At 30.8% G+C, this 16,685-nt stretch overlaps 1 protein-coding gene across 2 annotated transcripts; it reads right to left on the reverse strand.

The window, feature by feature from the left end:
- Positions 1-1,575: 1,575 nt before the first annotated feature.
- LOC100162509 (protein amnionless) lies at positions 1,576-14,387 on the reverse strand. 2 transcript variants are annotated; one of them, XM_001942634.5, is made up of 8 exons: positions 14,086-14,387; positions 13,141-13,404; positions 10,522-10,721; positions 8,223-8,472; positions 7,392-7,622; positions 4,435-4,579; positions 2,546-2,714; positions 1,576-1,885 (listed from the first exon to the last, which is right to left on the reverse strand). In XM_001942634.5, exons 1-8 carry the CDS (start codon positions 14,138-14,140, stop codon positions 1,784-1,786), a joined length of 1,416 nt encoding a protein of 471 aa, XP_001942669.2. In that variant the 5' UTR covers positions 14,141-14,387; the 3' UTR covers positions 1,576-1,783. The 2 variants fall into 2 exon arrangements, with proteins under 2 accessions (XP_001942669.2, XP_008185117.1); XM_008186895.3 differs by having other exon boundaries at positions 1,586-1,885; positions 14,043-14,383.
- Between the last annotated feature and the right edge of the window lie 2,298 nt (positions 14,388-16,685).

Raw genomic sequence — 16,685 nt, forward strand, 5'->3', positions numbered from 1 at the left:
TACATTTATTACCCATTAATAATTATTAATATCAAAGAATAAATACATAGAATTAAAAATAATAAATGTTTACATTTATTTGAAATTGAAACGATAATAAGGTATGGATTAATATATACATAATATTATATAGGTAATAGTATGTATTTAATGATGCAAAATATAATATGTACATAATATTATTAAGTATTTATTTATTTAAATAAATAATGCGTTTTAATAGATATTTTATTACCGATAATATTCCCCCTGATTCTTTGCTAACGATTTACGTCACGCACGAAATGTTTGCCTACTCGAGTTCCTTATTGGTGTTAAAATAATTTGTTTTTCTTATGATTGACGAGACAGCGCCTTGCGCGTGTATATCTGGGATTAAAACTTTTAAATTAAGCTTTCGACTAAATAAAATAATTAACCATAAATATAAAGTACGTTTGATACTTTTTGTTTCTCAATTACACTTTTTGGGATCAATAGAAAGTAATAATTGAAATATTTGTTACTACCTACTTAATACTTATTAAATAATATATATCCGAAACTGCTAATATTGAATTTATTCAATTCTTGTTACATTTTAGAAGTACATATATATTATGTAATAGATTATAAAACAATTGATTTCTTATCCTAAATTTTATTTTATAACGTTTAGACGATCTTCAGATGTAAGTATAATAAGCAGTATTAACAAATATTTTATGTTTTTAGATTTATTTAGTAAGTATTGTATTTTGTGATTCATCTGCATAATTTAATATTCGACTGTAACCGTAAATATAGCTACATTAATAAATATAATTATCAACGGAGTATTTTAACATTAGAAAATGTTTGCTCATCCGAGATAAACCGGAGTATTTAATATAATATTTATACAAGAATAAAATATAATAATATGTATGGCGATAAACAACAAAATTACTTATATTTTTGGTAAAGCTACACAGACATCACCGCTTTGGCGTATTTGGTCGTAACCTATATTAAGTCTTACCTACTTAAGAGTTTCGACTTATCATTAATTTTAACGCTGAGCGGAGGAGAAAACCACTCGAGTGTCCTAGGGTATAGAGCTCGTGATCTTTGCATTATTTCGCAGAGGTATAGTACGATATTATCATAATATATCAATTACTGCTTTTACACGACTTAATCGTCAAAGTCGATGTCGTAGTTTCGCAGTGTCAACGTTGCCAAATATGATATCGTGTGTTGTTACTGCTGTTGTTGTTTCGCTGTCGTCGTAATTTATGGTTTTTCTATCCGTATATATTAGAATATACTTAAGCCGAGTCCCTCGGGGTAATCACGTCTGTACGAAATATTGTTATAGCAATGAAAGTGTAATAAAATACTGAACCATTAGGCCGCGGGCTATTAAGTTATTACGGGGTAACTTTTGGTCGACGCAAAACAAATTAAAAACTGTATGTCCGGAGATCTGACAGATACTGCACGTGCAAACGCATAATTGTTTCGATTCGGATACAGCCGACCGCTGTCGGGTGTGTGATGTGTATAGGAACAATGTTATACTTGCGATGAAAATAATATAATCGTTTTCACACGATTTGAATAATAATAAAAGTTTTATTTTGAATAATCGCGTACTGCAGCGACAATCATGGTCGAAACACGACACGAGTCTGATTCGTATTCGATTCGGATGGATTAAATATCATAAACATAGGAATATAATAATATTACGGTCTGTTGTACACACAAACAAACCAATTATTAATAAACGTACACATATTTTGGCGGGTTCATAATAATATCATGACTTTTGTTCGCCAGTTTCTTGCAGTTCAACATCCATCGCGTCGCTCGGTGTCGTCAAAACAGATAGATCTGAATACGAATGCATTTTCTTAAACGCCTGAGAACAAAATATACGTGGTAACTGGTCAGCGATAGATATTACACATTGTATAATATAATATTATGTTTTTTCATTATTATAATAATACGGTGATATTATAAAAAAATATATTATGATTTAAACGTTTATAAGACACCACGGTAAATAATCTTCTCTCAATTTTGGGGCGGGAGGACACTGTGAACTGCAGTAAAGCTTATTTGTATCACAGCAGACGTGTACCACCCACAGGACATAACTAGTGGGTGTATTAGCTTTTGAGTTGAAAGCGGAATGATTTTTTTATCGAAACATTTTTATTTGAAAGTCTATAATACAACTAGCGTACGATCCGGAACATCCCCAAAAATATCGTTTTTGTTAATTTTAATACCAAATCATCGGTTGACGATTGCAGACTTGCAGATGTCATTGTACTTATTTACAAAAGAAATTCTCGTATGTTTATGAAGTACGTAGATACACTTATTGTTTATTATATTATTTAATAGTATATAATTATTTTATACTAATAACTCTAATATAAGAATGTTTTTTTATAGATATGTATTAATATATTTTTTTGACAAATGTGCCCCCCACCTACTAACAAATCCTAGACCCACCATTGTAATTGAGTATATTATTAATTATTATTACGCAATGTAATGCTTTTACCTGCGATTTGTTCATACTCTCCACGGCTCCGTAAGTGGGGTTGTCGAACGAAGTCTTACGCTGCAATCGGACGTCTTCGTCGATCAGTTCCACAGCTTCGTTAGCATCGTTTTTGAATTTGACGAATACAGCACCAGCACTGGACCCGGAGCCAGACAATAGTGATTTCCTGTCCAAGAAAAGACGATTGTTTGTCATTACAGTTTATAGTACTTATATTATTAGATTACAGATTATAGATATATTATACAGGGTGATTATTTTAAAATAAAAATAGTTATTATCCAAGAAAACACAATTTAATTTTTATTTTAACACCAAATACCTGCTGGTATTATGTAGACAAACGCGTAAAACAGAATGTGTTCTTAAAAAATCAAAACATTTTTCGTATTTTATAAGATATTTCTTGGATTACGCTTGAAATTATTCTATAAATAATCCTGTACATATACGCACAATGCATATTTATACACTTTATAAACCATTAAGCCGGCTTTTCTCGACCTTTGTGATTTATATTTATGACCCAATATTTACCAGATTTTTATAGCGACTATGTGGCGCCGAACCGTTTCAAAGCAAGCGGGAAGTATATATATATACATATGACACAAGTCAGTAAACGCACACCCACTCACAACCCACACCCACCAGTCATCATTCTCTGTCTCATCTGATAGTACAGCAGTATGCTTGCAAGTGTTATTTGACGATAAGAAAAAATCCTAACTTTTTTTACGATGATCCAAAAAATCAATTTAATCGACAGGAGCTAAAGTGTCACTAAAAACTGCCTATGGTATATCAGTGTACCTGTTATGATATAGTATGTGTTATTCACTCCATTGATTCAAATTGCCCCTCCTTCACACACTCAGACGATAAAAGTTTCCAATCGACACTCGTATACGACCAAGGCCTACCATGATTCGATTGCCGATCGTTTTCAACACAGGAAATCATAATATATGACAGACATAATGTAAATTCAATGTGCGTATAGTAACTAAAGTATCATTGTCGTGTGTGACTATGTACAGTCTGTTTTACTGTAGTTAAGGTAATAAAAAAGAGACCGGATACCAACCAGTATAGTCGACAAATATCCAATATTCGTCATCACACAAAACATGAACATTTTTATCTTCAATTATTGATCGTATATGCGATAAAGCTATACGTTTTTATTAAGTTTACTGAGATCGGTCATCTGATTTCAATGATTTTCTTTTTCCAATAATTCCAATATCAAGAATAACCAAAGTTTATATTAATTCTTAAAATCAAATTAAAGTAGAATAAATAAGAGTAAAATTTTGAAAAATTTATATCAATATGTTTCAGATTTCTCATCGCATCACTTGCTGTATCAGTATAGTACGATGGATAAAATACACGTACCTATGTTTTTGTTGAAAAAAACAATCGAGTAATATCTAACCGTATAAATTCGATAGTTCCAAACATTTTCCGAAGCGTTAAAAAAAAAAATACATATAATATCAGGTATGTACATTGTACATCCCGCCATCCGTATCCGGTAGGCACGTCATAAAGTCGTATCGATAAAACTGAATATATTGAATTTTTTTTACTATCACAATACATGACATTTGAAACCGTGAATTGAATACGATATAATAATATACACGTTAGCGATCCATACAAAGGTATCCCGAAGTCCGAGAGACGCCGCCGACCATAAACCTGCGAAGTAGGTATTTTTTAATAGGACGCGCCACTATGGAACCTATACTTGTTCGTGTTATTATTCCGACACAAACGGCACGACCGTTTACGGGTTTTCATTGATAGTTTGTCCATTAAAAATCATTGGTATTTGACATAAATACACAATAATATTATAATATACGATCGTGTCTTACCAGTCGTTGTTGTAGTATAACATAATTGCCAACATGCTGCAAAATATGACGATGCATGTGGCCAGGGCTATTTGGCCGTACGTCATACCGTCCGCGTCGTAAGCCAGTCCCGAGTTGAAAATTTTCACGTCTGTCACGCCCTGATCTGCGAAAAATAATACGCAATCGTCAGTGAGTAAACACGACAAGCATCACTAAAAAGTTAGGTCGATCTCGGATCGTGGTTTTTTTTTGTAAAGCGATCGTTAGAAAAAAAACACACAAGTTATATGAACACTGTAGCTAGGTTCGGTACCTAAATCATATTATATATAGGCTATATATGCACACTATTATACGCCCCAAAGGTCACCCTAGAAGATTATCTTGGTCACAAATCAACTGTTAAATTTGGTTAGTTAAACTGTTATTTGTGACACATTTTTGACACAAGTTTGAAATAGAAATAACATTTTTGGGCAATTCAATTTTTCATACTACTTGTTATTTTTTTATTCTTATTTTATTGAAAAATTATTTAAATAATTTAACAAAATATATATTAAATATATAACGATTGAGAAAAAAAGACTCAAGTATTAGGGAAGTTAAAAGTTTTGTTTTTTCGAGAATAATAGCAGACAATAATATTAGTAATACTGTATTAGCAAAAAAAATATTACACGTCTATATAAATTAAATCTTGAAAAATTTGTTGATAGACTAATTTTAGATTGTACACTGAAAGCTTCACTAAATACAATATAATATTGAATGTAGTTAGATTAATAATTTATCTACCCACTATAATAAGTACCTAGGTAGATTTATTTTTATGGATTGTCGTACATAGTAGCGTGGCGAACTTCATTAACTTATGAGACACAATAATTTATATCAGTAATTATTATAGACACTATTATATATAAATAATTACGTATTTACGTAAATGGTAACTGAGTAGAATGATCGGCTTAGTCTTAGTGTGTACTTAATAAATTATTTACTATATGTGAAATGCCCCTTGTCTCCAGGACACCCACCACCCTTTAAGCTGAGGCACGTGCCTCAATAAAGTCCTCCGTCACGCCACTGGTCGTACAACGATTTGCAATTTGCATTACAACAAGATTGATTTCGACAAATTATACGACCCGTAAAGTTTTTTGCTAACATATAATAACTATATGATGTAATTTATTATTCTCAAAATATCAAATACTTAAATGGTTCTAATTTGGTAATTTTAACTTGATTTTAATAAAAATATTTGATTATTTAAAAAAAATTAATAACTATTTTGAAAATTTAGAAAAATAGTTTTGTAGTGAGTCCAGGGCACTAGTGACTAATGTCATAGACAAAATAGGAGGATAGTACTAAATGACATGTATAAATGTGGTACTTATTCAAATCGAAAAAATTCCACTGTAAAAGCTGTTTATGGTAGTGTGAAAACGGTTGCCCCATATGGGTGGTAAATGTGAGATAATAATATTATGCAATATAAAAAAAAAACACAAAATAAGACGTATCTTTTATGGTGTAAAATATTTGGTATTCAAGAGATGCGGTGGCATTTTATAAATTTTAATAATCTTTTAGTTCCAATGTCATAGACAGTTTTTTGAACACCGGCGCCTGTGTTTTGACGTCATATTGTAGATAATATTATAAATGCAGATTTGGTCCACGGTTTTTCACCACGTTCGTTCTCGTATACTCATCACGCCCAGCTTCATAACCTTCAAAAGTGACGTAACTATATTTGGATAAACTCTACTGAAAGTTAATAATTATACTTTTATGTCAGAACTTTAAACAGCGAGAGCGGAAAACCGATGGCTTAATTTTTCATCCAAACCAAAAGAACACTATACAAAATCATATTTCAATAATATCATAAATAGGAAAAAAGTGATTGATTATTGAGTGTTTATTTAATAATTGTAAACATAGTTGGACATTGTTCTGCCGGACATTGTACATACATAATATTATATTGAATTTATATATCAACATTTTAGATTCTGAGCGGAGCAACGAATGAGTATCGATTTTACAATCATGTGTTTTTCTTTTTGTTTGCCATTACCTTTGGCGGCAGTACAAATATTTAGATTTCTAGAACAGCATATTTTCTGATAGGAAACTGAATCTAGTTTGTTCTTTGGGAGGTCATAAGTAAAAAATTCCCAATAGTTTTCAAAAGCGTCAGAAAAACAAACATAAAATTAAATTGTATTAAATTAATAACAATCGATTTTATTTTTGGTATAATTCTAAAAAAAATAACCGTAGATAAATAAAAATAATATGTTCATCACGTGTTTATTTTGGCATTTTTCATACAACATGGCATTTTCAATTTTGATTCTTTTTGAGCTATTTTTTTTATAGGCATAAGAAAATTTCGATTTTTATTACTTTTTTTTTCAACTATTGTCAATAAAAAACGTCTAGCTCAAAATTAGTTTATAACCTTCTGTAACCTTATAACCTACTGTAAAATAAATTAGTATTATCACAATAATATCATAAAATATACTTAATAATATTATAGGTTGGCAGACCGTCATCATTCAAATTCGTTTTTCGTATTCAATGATTTTACATCATTGAATTCAATTTAACACGTCCATTACATACCGGCTCCTCTAGACATCTAATGTACAGCAGAGTGACTTCTCCGGTTTTTCATAATTATATTTTTCAATATTATTATTATTATAGTTATTATAGTACAAAAAACAATTAATTATTATCAATCAATGAATTACGAGATGAATTATGTCTGAGTTTTTGGCAATTGAATACCTAGTTTGAAAGTTTGATTATATCTTACCAAATAATTAAATTACATTATAGATGCTTGTACTTGAATCGTGATATTTATCATGCTTTTTTTTTTAAATTGTGATGACATATCTATAAGTACATTATTATTATAAGAATATCAATTATAATTAACTACTTACAAGCAATTAGCTGCGAGTGTATGGTCTTGGCTATTTCATTTATTTCGTCCACATATTTTGTGTTACTCGCCATTACGACTTGTACTTTTCCGTTCAACAGTTTACTCATGTAATAAGAAAGTTGATATTTTTCAAACGTCGGTTTTAATTTGGGCATGTCATTTTCGAATTCTTTGCTGAATTGTTCGATTGTGAAATTATTTGGGTTGTAATTAATTAAAAAATAAGCTCCTAGAATCAAACCACACAATAATGAACATATAGTTTTTTAGAACAGCGCTGATTGATTACTATTGCTATACATTTACGAGGCACATATTTTAAAGGTAAACACTTATTTTCTTGAAAAGTACCTACTAACATGTTTGGAAATATTTTTTTTACGTTAAATATAATATCAAGTAAGAAGTTATTACAAAACAATATTTTTGAAAAAATTATACTTTTTTACCTATATTTTTATTGTTATTATATTTTTAATTTAATTTTCTAAAACAAAATTTTTTCTGAGTATTTCATTCAGTATTTTAATGTATATAAATTTAAATTTGAGCGAATAGTTCATATCATAGTTATAACTTACAAGTACCTATTCTAAAATCAAGATTATTTTTCATACACATTAAATATACTTTTCGAGTGTTTACTTTTAAAAGAATCGTCTTGTTTACAAACCTTATGAAATAATATATTATAATATATTCAATGATAGTGTAATATATTGAGGTTAAATTAAATTCACAACTATATATAGAACCGAATAAATGAATATATCACTCTATACACAAAGGGTAATAACGATATATTATTATTGTTTATTAAAAATCTCACCACAGGTCCAACAACAATGGCCAATCGGTTTCACTGGACTTAGGCAGCCCAATTTACTATCGCAGCGTTTTGAAGCCACTTTGCATACTTGGTCGAAAAGTTGTTGAGTGCCGCATTCACATCCTGTATGGACTTCGCAGGACGTCGACGTCAGTGTAATGGATACATCGTTGTCGGGGGAAAAACTCTTCAGTTCTTGATCGCCGACGTCCGACAAAAGAAACTCGTTCAATTCGGTTTGACCGAACGTCTGTAATAATATATTAATATAATACGCGTAGTGTGTACCTATATCATACCTATGTGTGTACAATAGATATCACAAAAATATTGTTTTAAAACAAAAACACAAAACGTTAAATCGCCTATCATTATACTTATATATACCTATTTTACATAAATAATATTTTATTAATACGACCAATGTGCGCGGTTTACGCGAATAAATAACATTACTATAAGTACTGTTCACTGCTTTTATAGTTTATCATAGGTATATACCATGCAATATATACAACATTCATTTTCTTATTACATACATATATTGCCGACAATCCCGAGGGGTTGCAATAACGTCATAGCTACGTAGACATACAGTAAAATCTACATATTGTTCATATATTATGATTTCAATAAATCAGATCATTACTTATAAATTATTGAACAAACTATATGAGCCGCAGAAAATAATATACCTACATTTAGGTGTATCAATTTTACCTCCGTAATAATTACCATGAATAACTAGTTTTATAACAACGAAAAAGGGTACGCCGCGCCGTTAAAACGTCTCAGATATTTTATAAAAGCCATACTTTCTTTTAATATAATCTTGATATTGCACCATATTACGTCAAAATTATTATTAAATATTAAGTCAAGTTTTGTATTTTTGTGCCGGAAAATAATTTCTACAGAGAATTACGCTTGAACTTAAAATGAAAAATATTCTGTTTATTAATATTATGTTGTTCGTATAGTTGTGTGATATTAAATTTGAATACGACGATAAATCATCGCTTCCGATAAACGATTCTGATCAGCGAAACACGGTTAAAGCCGTACACTTCCCCGTATCTCTCCAATCCTCGTGGGTACACAACTTGTCTTGAGTAAAGGGAACCTTCTGAGAAAACTACCACTTCAAAGTTACAAAGTATATATTATACATAGATTTCATATCTATATTTTGATTTCGATGTATATATATATATATATATTATTAAAATATTAGATATAGAGTGACTTATACTATTTACAACAATTGGTTTACTTGCCATGCCTCATGATAGGTGTAACTAAACTAAATACGGCATTCATTATGACGAATGTACAAATTTACTGTCAAGATGTTAAGAGGTCCAATCTGGATTCAAACCATTGAAGGAAGACCCGAGGGCTACAACCAGACATCTCCATTTTTATCAATTTTCCAGGACAAGCGAAAAAAAATTTGGTATCTCATTTACCACCAATGGCAGGAAAAAAATCATTTTGCAATGTCTTTGGAACTAATCAACAGATTTTTCTGATTTATGTACCAAAATATAGATATTTCTTCCTAACCAATTTTTGATAAAAATGGAGATGTGTTGTTGTTGACCTCGGGTCTTCAATTATTAAACCTACGAAAGATGTTTTTTTTATGTTCGTCATAGGTATAATAACGAATTAAATTCAGAAATAAATATGGTATTCTTCTACATGACCTTTAGGTCTGGTTGTAGGGGATCGATGTGTTACATAATATTATATATTCGCATCATTTATGCATCATTTTACATTTATTTTTACATAATTTTCGAAATCATATAGGATCCGTCAATATATTCAAGGTCTTTGTAGGAATTCTTATGGTTAAAATTATGATTTATAGATTCACAATACCGCCTACACCAAATTGATTGACACTGGATTTTATACAGCAAAATGTCATAAATGGTGAAAAAATAATTTGACATATTAGTATGTTACGTATCAATTCACACAATCATACTCCACGTGGTGAATTTTGTAACGAATACCACATGATATTAATTTTTTGATTTAAATCAATATTAGACATAAATAAAAACATTAATAACCATAGGTACTTGGGAGATGGGAAAATAATTTTTAAACTCAAGTTTTTGGCCACTTCACAGATTATGCGTTTATAATAATATGACGTGTTCTGGTATTCATTTTATTATCCATAAATACCGTTTCGGCAGTACCTATCGTACGAATAACGATTGTTATTTTTTAATATTATAAGTAATATTCTCTTAAACGACTACTGCACTCGACTTGAACTCACTTGGTTCCCGAACTTCATTGATCCGATGTTGATCGGAACGTCGGGCACAATGACCGAAAACGAATGGCCGGGGTTGAACACGACGGTATCGTGCACGCACGGTATCCGTTCCACGTGTGGCGTTGCTATGTTAAAATTTTCCATCGACCAGTTGTCCGGATCCACCCATTCCATCGGGGCGTTTTGTTTAAAAGTCACGTCTGAAAAATTTAACAACGACCGAGTGACCGGGTAAAAATTCTGTACCTACGTATTCTGTAGACGTGCCGCAGGACAGATATTTAGCTAAGGGGGCCGCTATTACGATAAAAATAAATATATTCTAATTATTGCATGATAACAAAAGTATTAAGCACGTAGGTAATAATAGTAAACTAAATAATATTATTGAAATACTTGGATCGATATATTTTTATAAAATATCAGGTACTTAAAAGAAACGATTTGTTGAAAATCGGGACATAAGCGAGACGCGTTCGGTGAAAGTCGGTAAATTTTACGGCTCCGATATGATCACGTTATTTAGCAGGACACCAGCTGCTGGAAAATTGGAACTCTAGTCACATTATTCAACAATGACGATAATAATATATTACATTATTCAAGTATTAATTTTATCACATTCAAAACCGCGTAGTTATAAAATGCAAATCCACAAAAACCTATAAATTGTCAGTGGACATATCGGATCTCTATCGTTTTCTCCATAGTCCATAACGACGAATTAAATATTTCACGTTTTATTATTATTATTACTACTTTGTAGAAGGAATTAATAAGTCCCGTCAACATTTTTATAACCCAAGACGTCTAGTGCATATACAAGATATATTTCGCAAGATATTTATGCACATTTGTTATTTTGAGAATATTGCATATTGGAAGTGCATACATTTTTTCTTAAATAATCCCGTTTTAACATATTCTTCGTAATTTAATAATTTATTGGTTCTTTTTATAGGCCATCTGGCAATCGTGATTGGCCTCAGGATTTTTGTTTATTTCTTGTGAATGTTGATTATTATTTGATTTTTTTTTCTGAAAACCAATCTTTTCTTATATTACTGCAATTGTAAATAGCGCTCGTCGATGCAAAAAAATGTGTTGTTACTGATTTTTGATCATGATAATAGTAGGTATCTTTAAATACAAAATAATGTCACGAAAAAAAAAAAATTTTGAACTAATATATTGGAGGAAGCCTGGGCATAGACATTTTAAAGTTATTATTTTAATTAATTTTAGAGCATTGTTGTTTTCTGTCAATTGTCATCCATTTTAATGATAATATACATAAACGATAAACAATTATATACGACACCACATATTATTATACGACAATTAATTAAATACAACGGCATGCATAAATAATTATTAAGTATAAACTATGTTTATGAATGTTGGTTTTAAACTTCATGGTTAAAATAAATTATTACTACATAGTTTAAACTTTTATGCAATATATTATAACAGTAATTTCCCATTCATTATTATACATAGGGAGATTCACTTAGCATGCTCGCCCTCATTTTATCTTTTAATAATGCATTTATTAAAATTCTGATTTTTAGAATATTTAAATACCCACACTGAAAGCCAAAAGGTCATATTTTCAACTTTTAAAATATTTAGATTATTTTTCCCATCGTCCTGTGGCACATACAACATATACAACTTATAAAACGGAATGCAATTTTTTTTGATATAATCAATACTTATTTATAACCAATAATCTATTTCATGTCAAGACAAAAAAATTAAATACATATTATAATATTATGTAACTGAAGGTAACATAAAGATCTGTAAAAATCAACTAGGTAGTTCGAAAATTCAAAATAAAATGTTTAATTCATATAGTCAGTTAATTTATGACAACATAACTATTTAAAGTATCCGTTGTAGTAAGTAGTCACTGATTTTTTTATCAGTTAATTTGTAAATAATATGTCAAGTTTAAATCATGTCGATACGTAAGTATAACTGTAGTTAAAACGAATCGATTAATTATTTTTCTTTGTCTAATCATGCCGTAAAATGTAAACAATGATTTTAAATAAAAATAAAAAATAAATATGCATTCCTTCAATAACTTGCTGAACACAAACGTGTAATTATTTCTGAAACACAACTGTTAGCTAGTACTCATATGTAATAAAAAAGTATAGTGCATATTTAACAAAATGTTTAGGTAGTTATAATTAAAAATGTTTAAAAATCACTATGAACGTGACCCGCAGATTACTACGTACCTATGCGTAGTAGTAAAAGAAACCTCTTAAGTTTATTAAGTTCATATTTGTCTCCATATATTATTATTTTGAGCATTTTCAGTTAAATATATCGTTTGTTAACTATTAATTTACAACTTAACATTCTTATAATGTTGACTCAAACTTCAAAGTTCAAACATCGGATGCCGGAAGCGGTGGTGTTGTAGGAAATAAATTAAAATACAGATAAATCAAAAACGATGATAATACCTAATTTACATATCATGTTGTAAAACTTTGTCTAGGGGAGGGGGGGTCGACTGATGTACAAATGGGAACACAGGGTTCTCGAAATCAAAAGTTGATTACCATAACAATATAATATTATAAGATTATATATAGTCACCCTGTCCCGTGCAACCACCCATCGCTTCGGAAGACGCGGAGATCACTACGCGGGCGTTGGGCTCCAAGATCAGCTGACCGTTGAAGGGCAGCACGACCTCGCACACGTCGACGCCAGCGGCCGGCACCACCACCGGGACCAAGGTGTCCTTCTGGAACACGGCCACGTCCACGGGCGAAGGGACGTGTCCCGCGTCCCAGTTTCGCGGCGCCTCAAAGTCCACGTTGGGCGTCCACTGCTTGGCCACGCCGTCCACGGCGCCGCCTGTAAACAATATTTCAGTAGGGAGGTATTTTGAACAATGCAAATATTATAAATTGTCAATATTATTGCCGTCACGGACCATCGTAAGGTGTCTCGGTTGAGTAGAATTTTAGAAAAAATAAATAAATACATTACGGTCGAAACGTCGTTTAAACGGTTTTTTTTAGAGGATGCGTTATTGTGCTCGGCAGGTGGTTATATGCAATCATTTGGTAACTATTTAGTCTAAAAGTATCCAAAGCGTGTTGTGTAAGTGCTGCAGATAGCGTTGAACGTTGATGACCTATTGACCTGCACTCGAGAATACTTTACGAAAATATGTGTATCAAAAATATTTATTTTTTTTACGTTTTTGCAGAGTTTCGAAACGTTTGGTTCTTTGGAAAATAATCATGTATAACATACTTTTAGCCTTTAGGTGTATCATATTGTGTAACTAGTAAATAAGTTAAAATTTGAATAATTGTATAATAATTGTATTCATATTTATAACAATTTTGACTTAAGATTTTTGATGTGTATATTTTATTGATTTTTACTTTTATACAACTTCTGAGCCCTGTATATTAAAAACAATTATTACTTGACATTTTATGGATTTCGAACTAGACGACATAATAATAATAATATTGATTTACGTGAGCCGATTTATGTCCTACGGAAAAGTGCACGGGAGCGAACCTGAAAACGACATGAGAGCTGCGGCCACGACGATCATCGCCGTCGACGGCATCATAATAATATTATTATGGTCCTTTTTGTGGGTTACGATCGCGACGACAGCAACAGCGACAGCCACAATAAGGGACTGCAACAATATTACAGTACGCGGCTACAACGACGACATAATTTATTTAAAATATTATATAATTATTCAATCGTTGTTATATTTAAGTGCGGGTCGATAATGTATAGTTAATATTATAGTACCGCGGTCAGCTCAAACGCACACTGAACACCATAGATCATTATGGTTTTTTAGCCCGACCAGTTGTGGGTGTCGATCGCGCCCGCAGCAGTAAAAAATATGATAATTCGCAATGTTTAATATTATACACATTACACTTATAGATCTCGCACCACTGCAGTATATACAGAGTGGTTATCGCCATTCGTGCTCGCTCCCATTTGGTTGTTTAAGTCTTAATAGTGCGCATTCGTTCAAATTACGATTAATAAGATTTTTAGATATATAACTGTCATATTGAAGGACCATATTGATATTTTCTAACACTTAGATTTTGTATATTACCATCCTAACAAAAGTGACCTAGTGCGGTACAAACTTTTTTTTAAATGAGAATCACTCTTTTTCCTGTAAATTGTTAATCGAATGATTCATTTGAACATTTTTAAATAGGAATTCAAACGAAAATTTTTTAAATAATTATGTTTTATGTACTTATAGAAATATAGAATATAATATTACATAGTCTTTGACAGTGGCATTACACCAAATATAAAATAGATATAAGATTTAATCTACTACCTTTAGGAACTTACCTACTTATTATGCTCAGACAATTTTAACAAATTATAATAAAATGCTAATTGATTAATATTAATTAATATGGTCTATAATATTTTCAAAAAATTATAGTCGCCACCATATCTTACACACCTACAATATTGTCACGCACCAATATATATATCCTTAGTATATACACAGTAAAATATATAGTACCTATATTTGATAATATGGTCCTCAAGTAGAATGTATATAATATTTCAAAATTTCAAAAATCACAATAATTGTTTCAAATTATTTGAATCAACACAAACGGCAATTTCAATTCAAACCGTTCAAATCGGGGCGAGCATATTGTGTTTGGTGAATCGCGCTGTATGCATTATGAATTATGATAGAATAATAAAATATAAAATATATTATAACATACATTATACTCCCAACAGCGGTCGTCGTGATGTCGGCAAAATATGGCAATGGTAGTAAAATTATGATCGACGTTGAACACATGGCCAAACGTATAGTAGTATTTTAAAAATTAAAATACATGTGTACAATATATAGCAACCTTATAATATTATAATCCTATGCAATTTCTTCAAATTATATATTATTATTATATTATTATATGATATGATTCAAAACAACGATGCACCTACCTCGTCATATAATGGTTCTTCTGAACCCAGGCCATGCCCTCATCCAAGCTGCAGTTCGGTGACATGGGGGAAACGGATGGCTATACGTTATTTCAGTGGACATGCAGTGTACCGTATGCAGTAGATCGTAGCAGTTTTTTCTCTAAATATTGGTGTGCACCCATCAATGGCGTTGTGAACGGTAATTTCAGAGGAAATTGCCTCTAAGATTTTTCTTAAATACAGGGGTGGCCGGCCAGTGGGTGGTAGCCGGTGGGTTCCCTAGTAAAATATCTAATATGATATACTCAATAGGTAGTCAATAATGATCTGAAATATAATTAGTTATATTATATTAACACATTATTTTAATGCATATTAATACTTGGGATATTTGTAACTTGCCTCTGGACAATTTTTAGTTCACCACGCCACTGGCACCCGTCCTAAGACCGTGGTGCAGATAAATAAAAAAAAACTGATAAAGGTCAACGACGCCCCGCCATACACGTTAAACACGAAAATAACTGATGGTTCCATTATTACATTTTTTTTAACAGTTGTTGTTAAAAACTGACTATTACAAGGACTTTACAAATTTAAATCAAAATTCTTTGTAAATACGCGATTTTAAAAATCCTTATTAAATATTGATCTTGGATTTATCAAAATAAATAATAAATCCAAGATTTGAAATTATGCTCAGCTCTGATGACTGATAATTGTCTTAAATCATCGCAATAATATTATTTAACTGTAAATTATTATGTTCTAATTATTTTATGCATTTTGTAGTTACTGTTGGGCGACGTTGTTCTTAAAAATTCAGGTACGACGTTTGATATTCTGATCACGCTGCCGAAGGATAAAATTAATTTTTTCACATAATATAATTATAATTTTTTATTAAACGTTATTTTTCCACACATATACCATAACAATAGCATATCATGCCAGTACGGTATTAAACAATATAATACCTACGTAATAAACAGATGTAGGTACATAGTATAATATTGTTTCAGTGACGTATTAATTTATTTTTTAATAATTTATATTTTATACTATATTATGAATAACACTGCACACTCCATTAAAATATATAATCAAGGCAATAAAATGTTTTTTTTTTTTTTAATCATTTCAAATATGATGACTCAATAATATTTCGCTTT

Source organism: Acyrthosiphon pisum, chromosome A3 (assembly GCF_005508785.2).
Source record: "Acyrthosiphon pisum isolate AL4f chromosome A3, pea_aphid_22Mar2018_4r6ur, whole genome shotgun sequence".
Lineage (NCBI taxonomy): Eukaryota > Metazoa > Arthropoda > Insecta > Hemiptera > Aphididae > Acyrthosiphon > Acyrthosiphon pisum.

What these genes read in the sequence shown, in the direction of transcription:
- LOC100162509 (XM_001942634.5), bottom strand. Translation starts at nt 14,140, where the DNA reads ATGATGCCGTCGACGGCGATGATCGTCGTGGCCGCAGCTCTCATGTCG. An exon ending in CCATTGTTGTTGGACCTGTG is followed by an intron (nt 7,623 to 8,222) that starts GTGAGATTTTTA and finishes GTTTGATTCTAG; the next exon opens with GAGCTTATTTTTTAATTAAT. An exon ending in ACACTCGCAGCTAATTGCTT is followed by an intron (nt 4,580 to 7,391) that starts GTAAGTAGTTAA and finishes TATTTTTCGCAG; the next exon opens with ATCAGGGCGTGACAGACGTG.